The 23778-nt window shown below is 43.9% G+C and overlaps 1 protein-coding gene across 2 annotated transcripts in view; it reads right to left on the bottom strand.

The window, feature by feature from the left end:
* LOC144679118 (sodium/hydrogen exchanger 3) overlaps window positions 1–23778 on the bottom strand; it is a 116676-nt gene that overhangs the window by 17171 nt on the left and 75727 nt on the right. For both annotated transcript variants that reach the window (XM_078539455.1, XM_078539454.1), the window contains exons 2-8: window positions 21691–21993; window positions 16524–16684; window positions 9819–9897; window positions 6999–7176; window positions 5840–6060; window positions 2817–3019; window positions 1724–1813 (exon numbers count right to left, since the gene is read on the bottom strand). In XM_078539455.1, coding sequence (XP_078395581.1) covers window positions 1724–1813; window positions 2817–3019; window positions 5840–6060; window positions 6999–7176; window positions 9819–9897; window positions 16524–16684; window positions 21691–21993 — 1235 coding nt within the window. The remainder of the gene's footprint in view (window positions 1–1723; window positions 1814–2816; window positions 3020–5839; window positions 6061–6998; window positions 7177–9818; window positions 9898–16523; window positions 16685–21690; window positions 21994–23778) is intronic.

Below are 23778 nucleotides of genomic sequence, written 5' to 3'. Positions count from 1 at the left end.
CACTCGCTTATTAAGAACAATGTTAAAAATGTCCATATTCTGTCTCAGCATTTGGATTTCTTAAAAAGTCATTTTTGCTGTGACATTGCTTATGTCTGACATCAAATTATGCCATTTGCATCCTTACACTGTGCTTTAAAACAACAACAAGGTATAGATACATTTGCCACTTGACCCTTCAAAAAGAGAGTTTGCCAGAATTAAAGACAGGATGGCCAATTTAAAAATTAGGAGTTTTTTTTTAATTGTTCTTGATGTCAACACTGCTATCTTCAGGGTATAAAAAAAAATTAAAGAAACTTTTGGTGTGCTGTGCCCACTAGCTTCTCGATTAGGCTGTTAACTGGGCAGCAGTGGGCCTTCGCCAGGATCAAGGACCATGGGGTTGGAAGCCCGCACCCACCAAGAGCTTTCATCACTCAACAGCATGACCAGGGATGCAGTGACTGCTGCCAATAATGCACCCACCCGAGGCTCAGGATTGCCAAGGGACCCAGGTCACACATAAGTGACGGTGGGAGGGGCGGCTAACAGCAAGGGCAAGGGGGTGGTCCTCTGGGGGACCCCCTTCTCAATGCTGACGGCCTTTGAACAAGGGACCAACCCTCTCCACAAAACCCTCCCTGGAACCCCAGAAGCAATCAGAGTTTGCTTTTTGGCTTTCACCGAAGACCGTCCATGAGCCTTCCCACCATTGACTTAATTGGGGCAGAGGCGAGAAAGCAGCAGGGTTCCCACCACCCACCCTATTAAATGCCACACCCCCCCACCGCCAAACTTGCCACAGGAGAGGGGGATTACATTTCATAATCCCATCACGGCAGTAAGAAAATTTGAATTAAGTTTTAAAAATCTGTAAATAAAACGTTGTTTCAAGTGCTCTTTCACGGAATCCGCTGGACACTTATAAGAGTCCAAATATTTCATTAATGTTGATTAGGGAAACCTGCTGCCTTTACCCACTCTGGCCTGTGTGTGACTTTGAGTCCCACTTCAATGTAGCTGATTCTTTATTGTCCTCTGAATTGGCCAAGCAATCCCACTCAGTTGCATTATTACCTTCGTGGGGCTAACTAGTGTTAAGCAATAAATGTCAAGGGGCAACAGTGGCATAGTGGTGATGTCGCTGGACTGGTAACCCAGAGGCCTAGGCTAATGTTCTCGGGACAAGGGTTCATATCCCACCATGGTAGCTGGTGGAATTTAAAAATCAATTAATAATCGAAAAGCTACTTTAGGGAAGGAAATCTGCCATCCTTACCTGGTCTGGCCTACATGTGACTCCAGACCCTCAGCAATGTGGTTGCCTCTTAACTGCCCTCTGAAACAGTCTGGCAAGCTACTCAGTTCAAACGCAATTAGGGACAGGCAACAAAAGCTGGCCTTGCACATGACGCCCACATCCCATGAAATAATTTTTTTTAAAAAAGCACCCACGTATCAAGAATAAATTTAACAAAATGAACAAATCCATGAATCTAACAAGTGAGCACAAGCTGGGGATGATACAATGATTCCCCTTAAAACTCCAACATTAGTTATCAACTAAAATGCTGAACCTAAAATGGGCAGCTTGGATTAGAACTTGTTACTAATACAACGGTCATCACGGCAGCATGACACTTAAGTCATGTCAGTGATACGCTCCCAAATGGACACAAGTGCATCAGCAGAGTGCTCATTTATGGAGGGGTTTCCCCTTCAGCTGAAAAGCTGAACTTACTCTTCCATGAAGTTTCTCATTGAGTAAAGGCTCCTTCTGCTGACTCCTCTTTACTTTCAGCCAATTGACCAAAGGTTTGATCGTCAGTCCCTGCAAAATATCACAATCAGCTCAGCATCATTAGTGAGCAGAATGCACAACATTTCCAATACAAATATAATAAAATTCCACAGATCAGCCACAAGCAAGTTCGCGACAGAAGTCATCCATCTCCATGCCACAGTTTACACATAACATTGAATGGAAAACAGACATTCAGAACACTCAATATACCAATTTTTTTCCTCTCCAACCATCTTCATATAGTACCGACTGAGGAAATAGTCTTCATCCGTCTTCATACAGTACACACCAAGGAGAGAGTGTTCATAACCCTCTGCACATATGAACAGGGAGAAATAGGAGGAGTAGGCCATATGGCCTCACGAGCCTGCTTATACCATTTAATAAGATCATGGCAGGTCCTTGACCTCAACCCCACTTTCCTGTTTAATCTCCTTAACCCTCGATTCCCTTGCAGTCTAATAATCTACTAATTTCAGCCTTGAATATACTGAACAAGCATCCATGGCCCTCTGCAGTAGAGAATTTCAAATATTCTTAACTCTCTAGGAGAAGAAAGGGAATAGAAGGAGCCCCAATTAAAACATGGCCCAGTCAACATATGGTCTGTACATATGCATTAAATCCCTTAGATATGCGCATTAAGAAAGGACAGATATGCATTTACACAGTGCCTATCACAACCTCAGGACATCATAAATACTTTGACTGTAAAAGTGCTTTAAGTGTAGTCACTGTTTTAATGTAGGAAATGCAGCAGCCATTTTGCACACATCTACGTCCCCCAAACAACAATGATATAATGGCTAGAATACAGATTTTAGTGATGTTGCTTGAGGGATATTTATTCAGCAGGACACTGGGGAGAACTCCCCTGTTCTTCTTTGAATTTGTACCATGGGATCATTCACATCATCTCAAGGGCAGATGAGAACTTGCTCTAACATTTCATTTGAAAGATAAAATAGCTTTGCATTTTTATTGATTGAATTATTGTAGAGGGTGTGGACAGCACAACATTGATGGTTACCTGGATGATGACCGTGAAATACACCACAATGATGGTCGTACTGACAAACAGTTGCTTCTCGCGTACGTATTCTATATTCAGCAACACCACCAGAGCAAAGGCTACAGCTCCACGCAGGCCTCCGTACGACATCACCACCTGATCTATAATCTCCAACTGCACCACGCGATAGTGGTTGAGAATCCACGTCTGAATTACAACACCTAAAATATTGAAAGAGTGGAAATATTTTAGTTAAAGCTCAGATCTACTAGCACTTAAAAACACCACATACAGCACCTTTAATTCAATATCACAGCATAGCTGTGCAAAGTTATGAATTCATTTATCCATGTGACATTTGGCAGGATTGGTGTACAGATGATAAAGGGTTAATAGATTTTGTTTTGAAAGCAACAACTTTTTTATCATTAGTTATTTCATCTCCTCACTGAGGTAGAATCCATTTGAGAAAAATTCCATTGGTCCTGGGAGCTCTGAGATAATTTGTTTAAGTTTTCTATTTGCGAGTCTAGGCTAAGCCATTCCAGATTAGTCGAACTCCAAGAGAGGTCCCCCAGCCTTGGTTGCAGACCATCTAGGAGAAACTCCCATTAGTGGCCAATCTACATCAGGAATCCAGAGCTATTTTTCCCTTTGTGGCCTTACTGCTTTCCTATGTGAGAATGCAACCAAGTGCTTAATTCAAAGTCCTTCAAACTGAAAGAAATCTTGAGGCAAATCATTTCGGAAATATGCTACTGTCTGAATATTCAATGTTATTTAAACGTAGTAATATACTCAGAAAATGTAACACAAATGTATGCTGCTGTGACTAGCACATCATTCGAATGGATATTATGTCACAAGGAAATGAGAATTTATCCCATCTGTTAAAATGGAGGCACAGATGCCATACTGCTAAGCAGCAAAATTTAAAGTCCACCATAAGTTTATGAAGCCACCACGAGTATATTAAAAAAAATGCCCCAGTGATATCATAAGCACTGGACCTCAGGAAGGATGAATTGGCTTTGCAGTGGATGGAATGCAGATTCACTAGAATGAAATTGGGGTGAAAATTATGAGAACAGGTTGCATACACTTGGCTTTATTCCCTTGAGCACAGAAAATTAATAAATGATCAAACTGAGGTCTATAAAATTATTAAAGACTTTGATAGGATAGATAAAACCAATTTCCTCTGATGGGGGGGGTATCACCATAAGGGAACATAAACTTAAAATTAGAGCAAGGGAGTTCAGGGGCGATACCAGAAAGCACTCATCTTCACACAAAAGGGTACTGAAAATCTCAATCTCCCTCCCAAAAAGCTGTGGGTGAACTGAAAGTTTCAAAATTGAGATTGATAGGTTTTGTTATGTCAAGTATAAGGGACATGGAGTTAAAATATAAATCAGCCATTATCTCATCAACTAGTAGAACATAATTGCAAGATCGATTGACAAACTTGTCCTTCGGTTTCTATCACTGAATTGTATTGCACGGTGCTGAAATGAGCTATGCAGGATAGGTATTATGCAATTAGCCAATCTAATCTTTAGCCACTGAAAACTTAAATCACCTTAGTTAAGAGACTATTTATTAGCCTTGCTACTCCTGCAATGGGAGTAACCTTGGGCTTAGTGGTGGTATTGCTGACTCAAGAATAGTGAGGTGAAAGGTCCAAGGCCAACTATAGAGAGCCCCTGCAAGTTGAAATTTGAATGCAATTCCCAACACTGCATTGGCACTCAATGGTGTGCCTGTGTCCAGACAGAGTGGCCACTCGCTCAGTGGTAGTGCTAATACATCTCAGTCAAAAGGGTTGAGTAACGACCTCATTCCAAACAGTAAGCAGAGGCCAGAATGCAAGCTCTGAATACTGGGTTGATGTACAAAGTGGGGGACACTTGCATCCAATGATTGCAAATGGTCCCAATCCCCATCATAAAAGGGTAGATGGGGCACCACTCTTAATTTGTAGCCCACCTTGAAGGAGGGTAAAAGCTACGAGGGAAGTAATTGGAAGCCACCTCAACAACTAGAGTAGCTTGAGGAACCCTTGGGAGATTCATGTTAGAATTGGCCCTAGGAATGAACTGAATCCTGGATTTAAAAAAACACAATGGATCGCTGCTCACCTTCCATTGACACCTTCTGAAAACTTTGCATGTATAAGAGGTTGGGTAATGACAGGATTTAATTTATTGTGTTTTACCACATGATTGAACAGCTAAAACTTGTCATAATCCTTCTATGGGCATAAGCCAGGTTTTTCCACTTGTGCAGTCCCAGCCTACAATTTTCAGCCCACCTATTTTGGTAAGTGGAAAATCTCAGGAAAAATATGCTCATTAGGAGCTTTACCCTATTAAAAAGCTGAGGGAAGATAGTTCTGCATAATCATACTCCAATTACCAAACATATCTCTGCTACTAATCCTTGGCTTGTTCATCTCCACCAATTTAAACACCTCAATCCATACCCACCCCCTGCCTGACTCGTCAATACTGTGCTGATCGACCTCTTACAAAATAACAAAAAGCAAGCTACTGTGAGTGTGGAATCTGAAATAAAAATAGAGAACACAAGAAACACTCAGCAGGTTAGGCAGCACTGATAAAAGAAAAATGGAGAGTTAATGTTGATGACCTTGAATCAGAACTGCAAAGTATTGAAGATAAACAGCTTTTAAGAAAATACCAGAACCATGATATACCAGAAACATATAAAAACAGATAGGTTGACCCTATCCCAGAAAAAGGTGATCAAATTGAAGTGGTAATTCTGTTCATCTGTTCACAGGTTCTTCCTGACCTGCTGAGTGTTTCCTTCAAACATGAGCTGGGTAAACAACTACTTGGCAAGAACCTGCTCCACGTGAATGTGGAAAAGCTGAAATGATTAAATATTAAAAAATAAACACAAGTAGAGACTATCTTATTATATCAAAACTGGTTCCTTTATGTACTAATCAAATGCTTTTGCAGTCGCCTAAGCATCAGTAGAAGTTAGTTCAGTAATAGCCTTTAAGCACCCACCAATGACTCTGTAGAGAGAGATGAAGACGAGTGTGAGAAGGATAAAGGCCGTGTTCCACGTCCATATTTCTGTGTCCACTGCAGAGATTCCCAAAAACATGAAAATAATGGTCTCCGCTCCACTTGCCAGCATTTTCATTGCGTACCTGACGGTGGTGATAGACTGCTCACAGAGGTTGGCCTTTACGTATTTCTGACAGCAAATGCCGCAGAATGTAATACTGGTGAAAAAGAACCAATGTTTAAGGATAGGAGAACGGAAGCAAAACTTCAACAACATTGTCCTTAATGAGTCTCACCATTGCCAGACTTTAAAAAGTCCCTATGGAGCCCTAAAAGAACAGTTTCCCAAATGCAGGAAGGAAGCTAATCCCTTGCTCAGCTACTCCAAATAGTAATAGTTTGAGACTGAACTGACTGGCAAAACAAACTAGCATCTTACCACTCCATGATACAGTACATGGGTGCTTCAATATGCTACATCAGCTGACAAAAGAAGAGACCTGCGGCCAATTCTAAAGTCCTCACTGAAATTTCCTTTCTATTTCAAAAAAGGAGTCTGAGCAAGCTCAGCAGCTTTTGACTTCTCAGCACAGAGAAGACTACCTATTTTTCTCCACAATGAATCAATTAATAGTCATATTCTCAAACTGTACACATTTCAAGAATGGTCTGTTTCCATAATTTTGTTAGCATGTTTTTGAATTGAGGGTGTGTAGGTAGAACACATAAAAGGGACACTCACCCAGTTGACCAATCTTGACATGGGAATGGACATTGGCATAGAACAACAGAGCCAAACCTGATCTTGTGCTTACCCATCATCTAGACCAGCTCTATTTCTAGCAAGGATCACTGGGTAGCAATCAGCCACCACAAATTCTCCATAGGAGCTCAGGGACAGTGCCTGATTACAGCAGCCATATCACAACCCCAGTTGAGATCAGTTAACTCTGAAGTGGGAATTGAACCTAGCATCTCCTAGCCTCAGCTTTGCTGACTAAGCCAGTAGGAGAACCCCTCCTTCCCTTTTCCTGTGTGTATTCCAAGCCATTGCAAGCTTGCTGAAGGTGTAGACAGATGCCTTTTCTGTTGCTAACTTTAGGTAGGTGAGAGAACATCAGAGAGTGAACAGACAGTTTTTTTTTAAAATACTTACGCTAATATAGCTGAAAGGGAAAGCATCTCTGCAGTGAGGTAGCTCAAGTATGAAATGACAAAGACAAATCCAGGTTCGATCACCCTCACATGCTTGGTGAATCTGGTTACCAGGGACAATATGAATGCAAAGATGATGCCAACGGCAGTTCCACCCAAACTTACAACAAAGAAAGAAACTAGAGAAAAAAAAATCCAATTTAAAATGTCAATCTGGTGTCAAATATATTAAAAATGAATAAAAGCATGAACATTTCAACATACTACAACACTGGATAATAACAACTTCATTATAAATGTCCCAAGGTGCTTCACAAGAGTGTTATCAAATTAAGTCTGACACCATGCCACCTAAGGAGATATTAGGGCAGATGGCTAAAAGCTTTGTCAAAGGAGGTAGGTTTTAGAAATACCTTAAAAAGGAGGAAAGGTAGAGGGGCTTGGGGAGGAAATGCCAGAGCTTGTGACCTCAGCAGCTGAAAGCACAGCTGCCAATGGTAGAGCAGTTAAAATCAGGGATACAAAAGAGGCTAGAATTGGAGGGGGGCAGAATCTCAGAGGATGATAGGACTGACCGGGGTTAGAGATAGGAAAGGGCGAAGCCTTGGAGCAATTTGAAAACAAGGGCGAGAGTTTTAATCTGCCCTGATATCTCCTTAGGTGGCGTGGTGTCAGACAGTGCTTAACTGGGAGCTCATGTAGGTCCATGATCACAAGGCATTTGGGTAAATGGGACCTGGTGCAAGTTAGGATATGGGTAGTAGAATTTTAGACTAGCTTAAACATTACAGAGGGTGGAATCTGGAGTGCCAGCCAGGATTGTATAGAAGTAGTCAAGTCTAAAACTAATAAAGGCACGGATGAGTGTTTCAGTAGATGAGCTGAGGCAGGGGTGGAGTTTACAGAGGTGGAAATGGACGGTCTTATTGATGGTGTGGATGTGTGGTTGGAAGGTCATTTCAGGGTCAAATATGACACCAAGGTTGCAAACGGTCTGGTTCAGCCTCAGGCAGGACGGAGTTGATGGGTAAGGAACGGAATTTGTGGAGAGCACTAAAGACAACGGTTTCGATATTTCCAATATTTACTATCAAGAGCGTCAGCCGTAGCTCAGGTGTTGCCTCAGAGTTAGGAGGTTATGGGCTGGGCTTTCACGGGGTCATGGAGGCTCAGAGGACCTTTAAATATGACGGACAGGATCCTGACATCCTGCCCCATTTCTGGCAGATCCCATTTTCACCAATAGGGGAAATGGGGCAGGGTGTGAAACACACAGGTACAAGCTACAAGTTGGCTATGTCATTTAAACTCAGTGCACAGGACAGGCAGATCTGATTTTTGCTCCAGAAATGGCCTCAGCTCAGTGTGGTCCACGACTTTTATAGTGGAGATGCAAATCCTCATGAAGGGCAGATAAGGTATGTGGTCAAGTTATTTCAATAGCCTGCCCTTAAAATTTTGAAAAAAAAAAAATTGCCTGCCTGAGTCTGTGTGTGGAAAAAAATTGTTCTAGCAGTTTCAATAGATGTTTGTTGACATGACCATAACTGCTATCTTTATAGCATTATTCCTGCTCAATTGCATCCACAACCTGTGGATGCCAATTCACAATTTGATTGACAGCTCTCTAAGAGGTTATTAAAGGATTAGCTGTTCTTGACTTGGGGTTATAAAAACAAACATTTGTATTCATAAGGGACTAAGTATTGATGGGTTTTAAATGTTTTGAATGGGCTTTCATGAAATAGTTTTTTTTAAAAAACATAGTGAAGTCTGTAATAGACACTTATAACTATTTTATTTCATCTCAGCATGCCTCCTGAGGTCTGCCCATGGTGGGTACTGGGTGAGTTGACATAAAAGAGTCTCTAAGGGCAAAGGGTGGTGAATGGGGGACATTGGTTGGCATGAGTTGGCACTAAGTTGGCATAGGGGCTATAAATAGGCCATAGGGATGAGTGAGGGGGATTAGGTTGGCATGGAGGGTATAAGGGGTCTTTGGGGTGGGTTGAGAGCTACAGAGCTTAATATTTAACAACACAACTGGGATGAGGTCCCAGAGAACCGAGACAAGACTTTTAACAGCCCCCCTTGGCACTCAGCAGCCCGTGGTCGCCTCCAATCTGCGTCCGGGGGTTAGCGAGACCAACTCTATCCTGCGCCTGCTCTCCCCCCATCCCGGAATAAAAATTGCACTATTCAGGACACTTTGTTCCCCCAAGGCAGGAAATTTCCTATCTCAAGCTACCCACCTCTCAGATGAAAATGATGAAACCTATGAATTCATGCATAAGACGTGGGCACATAATCTAGGCTGATGCTTCAGTGTGGTCCTGAGGGAATGCTGCACTGTTGGAGGTGCCAACATTTATGTGCATCCCGAGGCTGAAACAACCAAGTAACTTGATGGGCCACTTCAGGAGGCAGTTAAAAAAAAAAATCACACATGTTGGTGTGGGACTGGAGTCTGGACTAGATAGGAACAGCAGGTTTCCTTCCTCATAAGAGGACATTAAGGGGTTGTTAGCTCAATTGGCTAGATGGCTACTGTTTCAGAGTTACCCTGACAGCACTGGTTCAATTCCTGTTCTGGCTGAGGTTGACTTGTGACCTGCCCCCTCGCTCTGCCCCGAGAACGGAAAGCAATGCCAAACCACCACTGACAAAAACTACCAAGAGAAAACTGCTCAGGATTAAGCATCAGCAAACAATGAGCCAAGGACCTGCCATCAGGCAGAGTACACATGATATGAAAGGTCATTAAGCGAATCAGTTAGGTTTTATTGTGGTTGTCCTCTTATGTTTGGTAGTGCTCTCATACCTATGCCTTTGAAATAGTCCTGGATTTCAACATTCCCTGCTCCAACTTCAACAAATGATTTGAAGACATTGTACAGCACCTAAAAAAGTTGAAAAAAATACATTTGAAATCAACCCAGGTTGCAGTAAAGATACTTTATGGAACCTTCCTGTTCTGATATGAAAATCCTCTGGTTTCAGGCATCTTAATTTCCATAATACCTTTTCACAATATCTTTAATATAGACAGAGATTCTTGTCCGCACAAAGGTACCATGCATACATCTAATGCAAAATATATACATCCTTCCTGGGCCATTTTTTTATAGCATAATTGGCACTAACTGACATGTTGAGACCACTCATAATAGAAAGTTTTAGCTGGGTGGAGACCCAGCTAAAAATATAAAATATATATATTTTTTAAAATCAGAGTTAGGTAAAGTTACAAGGGGAACATATGAATTAGGAGTAGGCCACCCAGCCCCTCGAGCCTGTTCCGTCATTCAATAAGATCATGGCTGTGTTAGTACGGCAATCACCTTGTTAAAACCAATTGCAAGTGAAACAGGTGATGGACATTAATTATCCCATCTAAATAGAAGGAAAAGGTACAGTTGGAACACTGTGTGGAAGCTACGTGGAAGTCAGTAGCACTGAGGAGTGGTCTTGAAAATAAACCAGCTTAAGCCAAAAGGCCAGCCTGGATTAATTCTCAGAACCATAGAAAAGTTACAGCACAGAAGGAGGCCATTCGGCCCATCTTGTCCATGCCAGCCCAATGACACCCAGGTGCCCTTTCTAATCCCACTTTCCTGCACCCGACCCATAGCCCTGCAGCTTACAGCACTTTAGGTGCAGATCCAGGTACTTTTTAAAAAGAGTTTAAAGTTTCTGCCTCGACCACCAACTTGGGCAGCGAATTCCAGACACCCAATACCCTCTGCATAAAAAAAGTTCTTCCTCATGTACCCCCTATACCTTCTGCCACTTATCTTGAATCTATGTCCCCTGGTTCTAGAATTCTCCATCAAGGGAAACAATTTTATCCTGTCCACTCTATCTATTCCCCTCAATTTTGTACACCTCAATCAAATCACCTCTCAGCCTTCTTTGTTCTAAGGAGAATAACCCCAACCTATCCCATATCTCCTCATAGCTACACTTTTCTAACCCTGCCAACATTCTTGTAAACCTCCTCTGCACTCTCTCCAGAGCTATTACCTCCTTCCTGTAATGTGGTGACCAGAACTGCACACAATACTCCAGTTGTGGCCTCACCAGTGTATTATACAATTCCAACATTATATCCTTACTTTTATATTCTATACCTCTGCCAGTGAAGGAGAGCATTCCATATGCCTTCTTTACAACCTGGTCTACTTGAACTGCCTTCAGGGACCTGTGTACTTGTACGCCAAGATCTCTCACTTCATCTACCCCTCTTAGTATATTCCCATTTATTTTGTAATCCCTGTAACTGTTTGACCTCCCTAAATGTATGACCTCACACTTCTCTATGTTAAAATCCATCTGCCACTTTACCGCCCACTCCACCAACCCATCTATATCGTTTTGGAGATTATGGCTATCCTCTACGCTATCCACTACTCGGCCAATCTTTGTGTCATCTGCAAATTTCCCAATCGTGCCCCCCACGTTCACATCCAAATCGTTAATATATAACACAAACAGCAAGGGCCCCAACACCGAGCCCTGTGGAACACCACTTGAGACAACTTTCCATTCGCAAGGGCATCCATTGGCCATTACCCTTTGTTTCCTGTTACAAAGCCAACCTTTTATCCAGTTTACCACATTACCCTGAATCCCATGGGCCTTTACTTTCCTGACCAATCTGCCATGTGGGACCTTGTCAAATGCCTTGCTAAAATTCATGTACACAACATCCACTGCACTACCTTCATCAACCCTTCTTGTCACTTCCGCAAAGAATTCAATCAAATTTGTGAGGCAAGACCTTCCTTTAACAAATCCACGCTGACCACCCCTGACTCGTCCATGCCCTTCCACATGACAGTTAATCCTATCTCTCAGGATTTATTCTACTAATTTGCTCACCGCTGATGTAAGACTAACAGGCCACAACCTCTTATTGTGAGTAACAGGCCGATCACATTCCTGCTTACCCCCGAAGAAAATAAAAAGAGCAGAACAAGTGTAAGCCATTCAGCTCATCATGACTATTCCGCTATTCAATTAGATCATGGCTAATCAGTATCTTAACTCAATCTACCCACCTCAGGTGTATAGCCCTTAATATCCTTTCCCGGCCATCACCTGTCAATTCCAGTTTTGAAACTTCCAACTGGCCTAGTCTCAACAGCTTTCTGGAAGAGGGGGAAGAGGAGACTGCTGTTGAACTACATTAAATCCTGCAGGACATCTGGGAAACTATTATTCCCATATTTCCTGTCTGGGGATCTGCCTCAAACCACCACCTCCTCCACCCACTCACTTCACAGCCTGGAGTAAACATTTAGCCCATAACTGATAGAACAAGCATCACCCCACAGTCCACCAGTTGTTACCCCATGTGTTCCAATTCCTGCCCTATTAACAAGGGGTGAGTACTATCAGCAATTGGTTGCAATTAACTACTTCATCGAACCCGCTTGGCTCAGCCAATATAACTCATTCCCAGTTAGATAGTCATTAGCACAAACCCCAGTCCAGTACTGGAGCATCTAATCTGGGCACTTTGCTGCACTACTACAGGAGAGTTGCACTATCAGAGGTGCCAACTTTTAGATGAAATGTGTTACGACCGCAGCCAATGTTATTCGCTGAGCAAGCCAAAATCCCAAAATCGCCTGTCTTACTGATCATAACTTTTTTTAAAATTTCTGTAAAAGAGGGAAAAACTACTAATCCCAGAAGCATAGAATACCAATAACACTTTTAGAATTTTAAAATTAAAAGATTTATCAACAAGAAAAAAAGCTTAAACACACAAGATTAAAATCACAGTTAAGCAGTCTTACAAAGCATTCCCCAAAAACCCACTTGGTCAAAACACACAAGTAAACTACTTGGCAACAGCTCCTTTATAGACTTTCACCGTAAAAATCCAGTAATATTACCCAAGGAAAAACCTGCTGCCACTTTAATAAAGTGTACCACACAATTTCTCTCTCCCACTCTGCTGTGGAAATCCAAAGGAAGTTCAGGAGCAGTAAGGTCATTGCGCAGGAGGAGGCCATTCACCCCACTGAATCCATGCTGGCTCTCCACAGAGCAATCCAGTCAGCCCTATTTCCGTGCTCTATCCCAAGGTTATTTCCTTCGTGTCCATTCAATTTCCTTTTAAAAAAATCATTGATAGTCTCCGCTCCCACCACCCTCAAGGGCAGACAGTTTCAGATCATTACCACTCACTGCATAAAAAAAGTTCTTCCTCAAATCCCCTTATGCATCCCTTGCCCAAAACCTTAAATTTGTCCCTCCTAGTACTATCAGCTAATGGGAGCAGCTTTTCTTTGCCTATCTTACTTAAACCGGTCTTAAATCTTGTACACCACCATCAAATCCCCCCTCCCTTTCCTTTGTTTGGAAAACAAGCCCAGCTTCTCTAAACTAACCTGGTAACTAAACTCACTTATCCTAGGAACCATTCTGGTAAACCCGCACATCCTTCTGAGAATTAGATGCAATGCTTTAGTTGTGACTTAACCAGAGTTTTATAAAATTTTGGCATAACTCCACTGCTTTTGTACTCAACCCCTCTACTTATAAAGGCCAAGATCCCATATGCTTTGCTAACTACTCTCTCAATATGCTCTGCCACCTTCAAAGATCTATGTTCAGTATGCAGTGGCAGCTTGTCAGACATGCATACTTAGTCTCCCAGCTAATATTATTTAAAGATAAGGCCATTTACAGACAAAGAACCCAGATTATTGTTGAACCAACCCTTGTAATATGATTGGTATATTTACATTATTCAACATGGTGGCACGTGTTTTTGAAGATTTGACTGAGAGAAATGCAAGCCTCAACCTTTTCACATACAGAAGAACAACTGAAGTAGAAGAGAAACAACTATCAAGTACTAAATCACCGTGTGCAAGTGAATCTGCAGCATTGTATGGATCATAAACACATCTTTATTCTGGGACATTGCACCTCACTCCACACAGCCAGCAGGGATCAGGTCTCAGTAAGACTGTTCAAATTTGGGAGAGCTTGATTGGTACAAGTCTACTTGCTGAATTTTGTGCAGGAAGAGAGATTAAATAGCTGACTCTGGAAGGTCTAGCTTTAACCAGGCTATTAATACACAAAGTGGGCAGACCATGAACATCAAAGAATGTATTGGCACAATGGTACCAACAGAAGCCTTTGCCACCACCCAGATTATATGCCCACAGATGTAGGTAGAGCACAAATTGTGTAGGTGCAAACATCCTTCCACTTCGCACATTGAAATATATGTACTCTCAGATGTGGCAAGTGATGATTCAACCAACCACTGCCAAACTCACCATGTACAATGGCTCAAAGATTCCATCCCTGGGATCCATTACACTCAAGTCTCACTACAAAATCTCACCCGGTCACCCCAGATATTTTATGCTGTGAACACCACAGGTCCAGTGATCGCAGGCCAACCAGGATGCAGGGATCTAACGCTGGTCACCATCCACAGCATCAGCGACTTGATGACGAAGGCAACAAAATACAAGGGCACCACGATCACCTCAGTAGCTGACCTACTACCCCTATACCTGGACAGATTCGATAGGATTAGAAGTTTAAAAGGTGATGTAGTATTACAGCACCATGCAGATGCTACTCCCATCCATTGATCCACTGCGCAAGTGTAGCGTTCACATTCAAGAAGAAAACCCAACTTGATAGCAACAGCATAGTCTGAAAACTCCAGCACCCCACAGATTGGTGTAGCTCCATTACAGGCATTGTTAAAGGAAAATGGCTCTATGTATTTGCTTAGTAGAATAGATGAACGTAGCTGAGAGTAATGATTCCGCTTTCCCATTTACACCTCCGCTAGGTACATCTTTTGGTTCTTTACTTATCCCATTACTGCCTCTCTTCTGCTTTGCACCATCATCCCTTTTGTCCATTTAACCCCCTGTCTTCCACCCAATTGCAGACCTTTCCTTTTGCCCCTTCCCTCCCCTTACCCTTTTCTATGCTTCTGTACTTTCTTTGAACAGGTTACAACTCTAGCTTTTTCCAACCTGATAAAAAAGGTCATCGAACTGACATGTTAACTCTTGTTTTTCTCTCCACAGATGTTGCTCGACCTGTTGAATTCTGCGAATGTTTCCAGCATTTAGATTTTACTTCTGATTTCCAGTCTCTGCGTTATTTTGCTTTTGTCCACGTTACGAAGAATTGGGGTCAAGATTATCCTGGCTCAAAGTTGCCCACAATTTAACATAACTCAGTATTAATTGTACTTCAGAGGTTATAAGGATGGTTGCTGATGGGCATTCCAAGGTTAGGTTTAACGCTAGGTAATGGAGAGCGTCGGGAACCTTTACTCAGCATGCAGCTGTTGTGACATCAGGCCGGAAGTAGTCAGCGTACAAATGTGGAGAATTCTATTCCACAGCATCAGCGTTCTTCAGTTTGATAAAAGAATACTCAAAATTAATAGAAAAAAAATACACTTTCCAGTGAAATTAGAAGTTGAGAAAGGATAAAGAAATTAAGACCCAGTTAAGGTAGTGTCGTAGTTATCGTACTAGATGAGCACTTCAGAAAATGAAAGCTCAAATAGGTATAAATACAGTTTTTAAAATATCTGGAAACAAGCAGCAGCCTCAGGAAATGCAGCCAAGGAAATATTGGATCGTCTAAAAAATATGCAATTGGTTCACAAATGCTCTTGAGGGAACCATTCTTGCCATCCTTAACTTTTCAGTCCTATACATATGACTCTAGCCCCACACCACCAACAGTTAGGGTTGCCAACCCTCCAGGAATTGAAAATCAGTCGACAGGACACTGCAGTGTGTAATCCTGGAGAAAAATCATCAGGAAATTAAAAATAAAGATTGGATTCTTTTTGTCATTTTCTCTGAACAGACATTTCTTTTACCAGATGTAAAAACATTGAAAATAGTTGGGGGGGGTGGGGAAAACAGCTTTTTGGATGACAGTCAAGAATCATCCAATGGGTAATGAGTCTTTCTGCTTTCCAATTGGCATAGGAAGGCAGCGCGTCACAAGGATGGCTGTTTTGACCGACTGACGGCAGGAATGTGGGGGCAAGTCATATGATGAAACCTCCAGAATACATTTAATCACAGTTAGGCAACAGGCCTCCTACAACAGTGATTACAGTTCAACAGTACGTCATTGACTGTAAAGTACTGCCTGACAGCCTGAATTGTGAAAAGGGGTGTATAAATGCAAATCTTTCTTTTTCTAGGGCCTAGTGTCAAACCACTCGGCTGTACCAAACTGCTACAAAAAAAAAAAATGCCACATGGACCACAGCAGTTCAAAAAGGTGGCCCAGAACCTTCTAGGGGTAACTGGCCACGCAAATGGCAAGCGCATCCACAGAATGAATGAAAGGGAAAAAAGATTGCCTTTGATACAACCAGAAATATTTCGGGCAATATCTCAACAACCAAATTGAAAAGGGTGCCAGTGCAAATCTGAACATTTTCCTTTCGCTACCAGATTAAAGACAAAGAACAGCCAAGGAGTTTAATTGCTGCTGAACTTACCACAGTGACAGCATCGTTAAGCAGAGATTCTCCAAACACAATAATGAATAACACTTCATTCACGTGGACCTCTTCAAACACCGCCAACACGGCCACTGGGTCAACTGCTGCGATCAGGCTTCCGAACAGGAGGAATTCCAACAGACCAGCTTCGAGATTGCCTTCAGAGCAAGGTGAAACCACAAGAAATGTTAGCTTTCAATTGCAACTGGGATAACAACAACTTGCATTTGTATAGCACCTTTAATGTCACCAAGCATTCCAAGGGGCTTCACAGTAAAATTGAGTCAACAATTAACAGATGACATAAGAAGGCATTAGGATGTTAGCTAAAAGTTTAGTCCAAAAGATAAGATTTTAAACAACAGTTTGGAAGGATGAAAGCGAGGGGTGGAGAGGTCTAGGAATGGAATTCCAGAGTTTATTGTGTAAGCAGCTGAAGGCAGCAAAGGAAAATGAGCAAGTGTCAGAGGCCAGAATTGGAGGAGCACAGACATACTGGAGACCTTGTGGTTAGGAGGGGGAGGAGGTAAATCTAGGATAGGAGACACAACAAAGCACAACCACACAAAAAATGTATATCTTTGAGTCAGACGCTTTCCAAAACATAGGAGACAAATCAGTGGCGGGCATAATAAACAGAGAGGCAAGTACTGCGTACCCATTTTAAACCCCACCCCTCCATTTTCCCCGTTTGCACTGCTGGTGGGGGGCACAAGGTGCTAGTCACAATGCTAACCAGTCACTTGCACTAGTCATAACTGTGTTACACTCACCAGTGAGCTAGCATCAGTTCAGCCTCCCTCAGCTCGGAGCATGAAGTTACAATCTACATGTCAGGTAGAATGCAGGAGGGAAAATGATGGTACAAATCCAAGAAAGAAAGAAAGATCGAAAAAATTTTACATTTATAAAAAGTGCCTTTTGCAACATCAGGACTTCCCAAAGCACTTTACAGCCAAGGAAGTACTTTTGAAATCTAGTCACTTTTCCAAAGTGGTAAACATGCACACACCATGATCCCACAAACAACAATGAGATAATAGCCAGATAATATGTTTTATTACAGGTGGTCAAATGAGGGATAAATAAGGCCAGGACACCAGGGATAACTTGTTTGCTCTTCTGGAGATGGTCCCATGGAATTTTTGTCCACCTAAGCAGGAAAACAGGGCCACAGTTTAACATTTCACCCAAAAGATGACAGCTCAAGAGTGTAGCATTCCCTCAAATCTCTGGGCGCGACTCAAGCCAAAACTCTCTGACTCAGGATTTGAGTACACTACCAGGGAGCAGTTGACAGCTGGAGCCAAGAATGGTGTTAGTCATTCACAAATAGAGTCCACGTGCCAATAACCTCAAGGCAAACTAATCAAAATTCACAGTTGCTGCAATCTTTAACATGAACACAATATTGCCTCATATGCACATTACACACACGCTCACTCACGTGTGCCCAAGCTAGAGCCTAACAAAGGTTATAGCTGATAAATTATAATCTCTTGATTCAAGCAGTGTCAGCCTTGGCTCATCAGTAGCAGTTGCTCATCTTGAGTGAGGAGTCCTTGGTTTCAAATGTCATCCCAGAGATTTAAATACATAATCTCAGTTGACATTCCTGTGCAGTACTGGAGTGCTGCACTGTCAAAGGTGCCATGATTCAGCTGAGATGTTAAACTGAGGCCCCAACTGTCCACTCGTGTAGGCATAAAAGATTCTATGGCAATATTTGTTAAAACAAAGAGTAGGGAGTTTTCCTCTAGCATGACCAGTATTTATTCTTTAACCAACATCATTGGAACATATTATCTGGTCATTATCACGTTGTTTTTGGGACTTTGTGTGCAAATTGGCTATCACATTTCCTACATTACAACAGCAACTACTCACGGGGCTGAATTTTCGGGCTGGGGATGGGTGGGAGGGGGGGGGGGGGGGGGGGGCGGCGCAGAGCGGATACGATTGCCGCCCATGATCGGGTCCATGTCGCCATTTTACGCAGGCGTGCCAGCATAATGCAGACTCCCAAGGATAGTGGGAGTGGGTGGGCGGTGGTGGGAGTGCACTGTCCGCTGGGTCCAATGGTGACCTGTTTATATGAAGCGCTGGCAACTTTGCCAGGCTGCTCACAATAGCAAGTGGAAGGGCTCACCACAGGGCTTCTGGTGAGCAGGCCAGGCCGGAGGGTGGGGCCAGCGGGCCGGGCCGGGCCGGGCCAGGCCGGAGGGTGGGGCCAGCGGGACGGGCCAGGCCGGAGGGTGGGGCCAGCGGGACGGGCCAGGCCGGAGGGTGGGGCCAGCGGGACGGGCCAGGCCGGAGGGTGGGGCCAGCGGGACGGGCCAGGCCGGAGGGGAGGGCGGGGGCCCAGTGTGCCCCTCGTTTTTCAGATGAGTGCTTTGTTGCCCGCCGTGGAGGTGGCAGCACGGTGGGAGATGCTGGTTCCCCAGGATAGGAGGCGGCCCCCCGGCCTGGGGAGGAGGTGGCGGAGGTGGCGAGCTCCCACGACGTGGTGAGGCGCACCTGGATCCAGTGACGCAGTCGCAAGCGCTTCAATGACTTGTTGCACTCTGGCAGGGCGGGTACAATGTCGGCATTGATCATTTAACCCAGCAGGTCGGCTTTCCCCCCTGCTGCCGCAGAGAGTGAGACAGAGAGTGCTGATGGCGCCAGCAAGGGACCAGGCACATGCTCATTCGGTGCCTGATGTGCCTCTGGAGTCGGCCGCAATGCAGGAGGTGCAGGAAATGCGGCCGGGTGTGCGGGAGCATCTTGGGGAGATACAAGAGGCTATTCTTGGCTTGGTCTCCATGGTAGAGGAGTCTAATGTGGACGATCGCCGAAGCAATGAGCCACATGTCTGAGTGCCATGCGTCCTCCACAGAGAGAGAGTGGTGAATCTCGTGGAGACCTGTCAGGGCTTCCTGGGGATGCCCTCTGACCAGCAAGCCCTCACATTGGCATTGACCTCAGCTGGTCAGTGCCAGTGTAGGAGATGGCTTGGGCATAAACTTTCCCAGCTCGGTGCCCTTCCATCCACAGTGAGCAGGGAGGTCCGAAGCGACCTCATGTCGGCGCAGCAACTGCCTGGCATCTCTGTGGATACCTCTCAGGGCGCTCTGGAGGGCAGCAGCTCCTCCGCCCCTCTCCCAGTGACTAGCATCTGGTGAGGCTGTGACGATTGGGGAGATGCCAGCTGTGGAACTGGCAGCTCCCTCCCAGGCGGGGCCAGCACTGGCTCCATGGGCCAGAGGACGATCGCCAAGGTCATCGAGGCCAACAGGACAGCAGAGTCAGCAGGCTGTCTCAGATGCCACTCCGACCGATGGGACAGCACCAAGACGTAGCACCCGGAAAAGGAAAAATAAGGCACATCACGGGTTTCTCACTGGTGCTTTTGTGTTGGCTCGAGATGAGGTCCTTATGATTTGTAACACTATTCCCTTTTTTTTTTGGAATAAATTTGTTTGCTTGACATATTAAATTGAGATATGTCACCATGGCTGAGGGTGCCTCTTTTCTTCCACATGTGTATGGTTTTCAAAACTGTAATGAGTGCTTTAATGGACATTCAGCTTTACAAGGCCCTTAGTGACTGTTCCTAACCTGACAGATTTTGCACTTAGGTATCAAGTATCAAGCCTACAGTCCAGGCTTGTCCTGGAGGTCCATATGTGGTGTGCTAGCTGAAGATTCGTTGGATTACAGCCTCCCGGGTTTCCCTGCCTCCCTGGGGTATGCCCGGGTCAGCATCTACCCACTCAGCATTTCCCTGTATGTGCTCATCCTCAGACTCATTGCTGGACTTATCGTGCGCAGCTGCAGCCACTGCGTCTACGTCTTCATCGTCCACTGCGTCTCCCCCTTTCCAGCGCAAGATTGTGGAGAGCGCAGCATGCAACTACTATCACTGAGACACGTACTGGGGTGCGCCTCCTGAGCAGTTCAGGCATCGGAAGTGCATCTTGAGAAGACCGATGGTTCTCTCCGCCACAGCCCTTGTGGAGGCGTGGTTCCTATTGTACCACTGCTCAGCTTCTGTTCTTGGATGGCGGAGAGGCGTCATGAGCTGCCTTCTGAGGGGAAAGCCCTCGTCACCAGCAGCCGTCCGTCAAGCCGGGCTGGAGCACTGAAGAGCCTCGGCACCTGGGAGTGTCTGAGGATTTAGGCGTCGTGGGAGCTGCCTGGGTACCTTGCACAGACTTGGAAAATCAGTATCCTGTGATCACACACTATCTGCATGTTCATGGAGTGGAAGCTCTTCCTGTTGACGAAGGCACCGGACTCACCTGGTGACGCCTTGATGGCCACATGTGTGCAGTCTATAGCACCCTGGACACGGGGGAAGCCAGCAATGGCCGCGAAGCCTCTGGCTCGCTGTGTCTGGCTTGCTTGGTCCCAACGGTAGTGGATGAAGGTCAACGCATGCCTGAACAGAGCGTCTGTAACATGCTTGACACAAGTGTGGACAGTTGATTGGGAGACACCGCAAAGATCACCCACCGACCCCTGGAAGGAGCCAGAGGCATAGAAGTCGAGGGCAGCTGTGACCTTTAGAGCCACTGGCATGGGGTGTCCACCCACACAGTTGGCGGAGACCTCAGGCCCTATCATCTGACAGATATAGTTGTCTGTCTCCCTTGAGAGATGGAGCCTCCTTTGGCACTGCACCTCAGTCATATTGAGGTAGCTGCTTCGCCGCCTGTTTACCCTGCAGTAGGATAGTGGCGTCTTCTGAGGCCCCTTGGGCTACCTCTTGGCCCTGCGCCCCTTGTGCCTGCGCCTGTTCTCCCAAAGGTGGCTCCCCTGGAGGCTGAATGTGCACTCCTGGCCGCCTTCCCCTTCTAGCCCTCCCTTCCTCCTCAGAGGAGCTGCCTCCAGTAGGCAGTTCAAGGTCCCATTCCCAGGCTAAGGGAAGGCTTCCAGAAACCTGCAGGCTCTGAAAAGATTCCTCACTGCAGAGTGCTAACCTAAAGGTTAAGAGGCCAGGAAAAGCAGCTGGGACGCGTTTTGAAGTACTGCAGTAAACCATGACAGATCTGTGTTGGTATAAAAGTGCCTGGGGAAAGACACCAACAAGATAGAAATTTAGATTTACCATTAAAAAGAGCAACAACCACTACTTGTATTTTACCCTGGCCACACTTGAGTTAGATAAGGCAAAGCTTACCCATAATACCCGTCTGAAAGACACCATAGAGGGAGAGACCAGTGGTTGCAGCATTCCAAATAGTTCCAATGACAGCGTACATTAGAATCGATCCGAGGTTCCCGAAGAAGTGCCGGTTGGGCATGAAATACCCGGCGTCCAATACAATGGGTGGCAGGAGGTAGAAGAAGAAGACAGTCGGCGTTAAGGTGAAGGAGGCAGTGTGGTCAGCAGCCCAGACAATTCCTCCCAGGATGAGGCCCAGCACAATCAACAGGGCACTTTCTGGTATCACAGTGGTGACTTTTTCAGACAGGTGGAAAACTAAAGAAAACAAAAACAAACAAGAACAAATCAATAACTGGGATTAAATGGATTTTGTGCACATTACCAGATTAAAACGTTAGTTAGTGTTATATGATTAAATCATTTCAATCACCCCATTTATCCAGCAAGACATCAGTCATTCCTTCATTTAAAGATCCCTAGATCATGGTAATAGAAGTAGAAAATGCCATGCAAGATACATAAATACTTTGTGGTAGTAGGATGTAATAAATAAAAGCAAACAATGGGGTATTGGCACCTTCAGGAGCTGCAAGCCTGGCTATATTTTTTGATAGGCAACCAGGTTTGGATGGCATGATAAATAATATTACATTTCCACTTAGAACACATGATTGGAACTTGAACAGAACTACAGCATTGTGGCCATACAGTACAATGCAGGAGTCCTTAAATCTGTGACAATGATACAAGTAGATTCACAACTGTGCAACAAATAATTAGAATTCAAAACTATCTTTAATTTTTGTTTGAAGGTATTAATATTGTTTATATTTCTACACTGATACTAAAATTAATCAACTGTCCAAGTGATCAGAGCCTCATAGTTGAATCCAAGAGCAAGAAAAGCAATTCCACCCAATCATGATGATCATTGCGGGTATCTGGTTATATTCTAAAATTCCCCTCCTCCACACAAGCTCCTTGAAACTGTGAAGAATTCAGAACACAAGATGCACGCCGACAGCAAGTTTTTAAGTCAGATTTGTAATTTGTGAACCCCAAGACATTTGAATAATTAAACCAACAGTAACCCATGTCTAGCTAGTGCGACCAGCTTTCAGAACAAGGATCTTACTACTTTTCTCTGTGCAAACTGTTCTAAAAGGAGGAAGTATGATATTTCCAGCCTCACATGACTCTTAAGCCCAAGAAGTCACTACGGTACTTCTGTGCTCATCTGGGAACAGACACCAAGTTGCTGGACAAGTTTCCTCTCAACTACCATCGAACAAGCATCTCAAGAAAGGAATGAAAATATTTCTGTGATCGAATGTTTCCAGTGGGAATCCTTATTACTGCAAGTTGGGACTTTTCTCGTTCTAATACTCAAATTCTATTTTTGAGTAGTTTTATTTGCAAACCAGTACCAAACTTCCATGAAGAGCAGTACAATGCAATACATTACTGCCAACATCCAGGATAGCACTCAATTTTCCAGAGCTACAATCCTGCGGGTAGTATAAGCCTTTTCACTGGAAATAGTCGATTGACTACACAACACAGAAAGGGGGCAATAGATGTTGGTGAAAATTAGATTATACAACAGAGACTATGGGCAGTATATACCAACTCTACCGCCCGAGCAACAGTTCTACAAAGTATTAATACCAAAATGAGTCAAGCATTCTTTTCTCAGCTTTCTTGGAGCATAAAAGTCAATTGATGATTGAGTTAATCAAATTATGACAAACCTGTAAAGTTCTAAGGACTTGCATTTATATAGCACCTTTCACAATCTTAAATGAACCCAATATGCTTCATACAACCATGCGACATCCCAAGGCACTTTACAGTCAATTAAGTACTTCTGAAGTATAGGTATTGCTGTAGAAACACAAACACCAAACTATTCTGCATTGATGATTATACCCCATCAGGAATAAGCTCCCACATTAACAGACTAAGTATTCTGAATTGTAATTTCATAAACGTCCACAATTTACAACTATTCAAGAAAACAAAAAAACTTGTATATTGTGATCCAAAAGTGTCATATAACTTTGCTGCTAATGTAATTTGGTCTACATACATCTTCCCAGC

This window comes from Cetorhinus maximus, chromosome 3 (assembly GCF_964194155.1).
Source record: "Cetorhinus maximus chromosome 3, sCetMax3.hap1.1, whole genome shotgun sequence".
Classification (NCBI taxonomy): domain Eukaryota; kingdom Metazoa; phylum Chordata; class Chondrichthyes; order Lamniformes; family Cetorhinidae; genus Cetorhinus; species Cetorhinus maximus.
The sequence above is the reverse complement of the archived record's forward strand: the minus strand, read 5'-3'. Positions and strand labels throughout refer to the sequence as shown.